The 2,378-nt window shown below is 58.8% G+C and overlaps 1 protein-coding gene across 1 annotated transcript; it reads left to right on the top strand.

The window, feature by feature from the left end:
* Window positions 1-518: 518 nt before the first annotated feature.
* On the top strand, window positions 519-2,048 carry LOC140656130 (homeobox protein vent1-like). Its single transcript, XM_072871464.1, has 3 exons — window positions 519-756; window positions 923-1,161; window positions 1,689-2,048. The coding sequence occupies exons 1-3, from the start codon at window positions 519-521 to the stop codon at window positions 2,046-2,048; spliced, it is 837 nt and encodes a 278-aa protein (XP_072727565.1).
* Window positions 2,049-2,378: the final 330 nt, after the last annotated feature.

Below are 2,378 nucleotides of genomic sequence, written 5' to 3'. Positions count from 1 at the left end.
CGGGGGTGAGGGCTCAGCCTCGGGGATAGGGACTTCTCCATAGCGGTCCCCCACAGCTTTTCCCCGGGAGGCCGGTCTCCACAGCTCCCCCGAGGTGAAGTGCCAGGCGGCGGGGCTGGCAGGCCCTGCCGGTGTTACGTTATCCCTCATTCCTGGTTTCGGGTACCTGCGCAATGCGGGACCCCGCGGCTGAAAAGGGCGTGGGTAGAACCGCGCTGTTATCGGCACCGTCGGTATCTTTAAACGCCCCTTTGCGGGGCTGGGCCTGCCCGTGCCCTGCCCTCCGGGGGAGAGGGGCAGGTTTGCACTTCAAGGGGGTCCTCCGGCCCCGCAGACACGCTGGAGCCAGGGGCTGTAGACATTTGCCATACGTGTGAACTTTCCTCCTCGCTGGCAGCTGTTATCTCTGCTCGATTCCCACTTTGATGTGGGTTCACACTTGCAAACGAGCCCACCCGGGACCGGAGCGCCCCTATAAGAGCGGGCCGAGCCCGGCGGTCCGCCAGCCCCTCTCCGCCATGAACCAGGCCGAACTCCCTTTGGCAGAGACCAAGCCCCACGGGGCCAGGCCCCACCTCTGCTGCGCGCCCCCTCCCCGCGTCCCCACCTCTCTCGGCAGTACCCCCCTCCTGGGCAGAGCCGAGCCCCGACGGGGCGGGCCGCGTCCGAGCCAGTCCGCGGCCAGCGAGCCCTGCGCGGCGGAGCGGGGCCGAGACAGTCCCCGGGAGCCCACCGACCCGTACCCGTCGGAGCCAGGTAGGTGATGAGGGGGACAGGGAGGGAGAAAAGGGGAGCGGGCGGGGGGACACACACGGGACCTCGACTCCTATCGGTGCAACGGCCCGGCAGGACGAGGGGAGGCGGAGGCAGCCCCCCAGCCGGGGAAGAGACCTCACCGCCGCCCCTCCCTTCCCCGTTGCAGCCCCCGACGGCGGCTGGCTGAGCGCCGACGAGTCCTCGGGCTACGAGAGCGAGAGCGCGGGCGGGGAGCGCACCGCGGCGGCGGCGCCGGACGGGACCCGCGGGCGGCAGCGGCGGGCGCGGACCGCCTTCACCTCGGAGCAGGTCTGCCGGCTGGAGAAGACCTTCCAGCGCCAGAAGTACCTGGGGGCCTCGGAGCGGAGGAAGCTGGCGGCTGTCTTGCAGCTCTCGGAGATCCAGGTGGGTCCGGAGGAAGCGGATCCTTCCCGCCGCCGTCGGGCAGGGGCAGCCAGGCTCGGCGGTCTTGCGTCGGCCTTCCCTGCGCTGAACAGGCGTAGCGGTCTTCGGCTGGGTTTAGCAGGGGCTGTGGAAAGGGTAGTGGGATCCCTCGGGGATTAACGAGTTAACACTCGGGGAACTTAGGGGCACTTTCTACCGGGGAGGTGTCAAGGTACCTTATTTTTTAACAAGGTAAACTGCTTGTCCTTGATGTACAGCGGTCTGTGTAGACCTTGCAAAGCTTATACATGGTCTTAAAGACTCAAAGTGATTAATCTCAATCGTTGAACACGGACGCTCTTCCCCTCTACACCCACCAGATCCTCTGCCCTCGGTTAACTAGGGCGAAAGCGTCAGTCCAACTCTGTCAATTCAAGTGGAGCAAAATGGCAGCTGAGATGCAGTTGTTCATAGTTTGCACGTTATTTTTAAGCAAAGTCTCCGATTTGTCTCCTCCACCCCCGCACCCCGTTCTCTTTCTTACTCAGATCAAGACCTGGTTTCAGAACCGGAGGATGAAACTGAAGAGGCAGATACAGGATCACCAGCAGAGCCTCCTGTCTCCTGCTCCAATCTACAGCTGCCCCCCGGGGACTCCACCCGCCCTGTTCCAGGACGGTCTCCACTACCCCTTTGCTCCACAGCACCAGAGACTCCTGCCTTTTACCGCGGTGCCTGCCGTGCAGCTCAGCTTCTCCTTTCCCAGATACGATGCATCGCAAAGCACCTACCGCTTTATGGGAAATGAGCTGCCGTACTACCATCAACGCTTTCTTCCTCACGCTTCTTTCCATCCAGTTATTCAGAACAAAATGGACAAGCAATGCCACCCTGTATATGCATTATAGGGGGGGTAGGAGCCGACAGGGGGGAAAAGTGTTGTATGCTGTAATGTATAATTTTGTAATGTATATTGTAATGCTGTAAAGTATATGTGCTCAGAATCTCTTGTCTGATTTGGAAGAGTATAGGTTTATTATTTTAAGTTAAATGTGAAAAGGAATAATTTTATATTGTACTAATTGACATTAAAATTTATTAGATGTGATGCCACGCTTAGTAATTTTTGGTTTGACAGGCTATTAATTTTTTAAATATTGGTAGTCTACTATCTTCATTCAAAAGATAGTAGACTCAAAGTAAGCTGCTGAAAGGGAACTGGAAGGAGAAAAGCAGCA

This window comes from Ciconia boyciana, chromosome 8, assembly GCF_034638445.1.
Source record: "Ciconia boyciana chromosome 8, ASM3463844v1, whole genome shotgun sequence".
Taxonomy (NCBI): domain Eukaryota; kingdom Metazoa; phylum Chordata; class Aves; order Ciconiiformes; family Ciconiidae; genus Ciconia; species Ciconia boyciana.
Note: the sequence above shows the minus strand (reverse complement) of the source record. Positions and strands in the feature narration are given on the sequence as shown.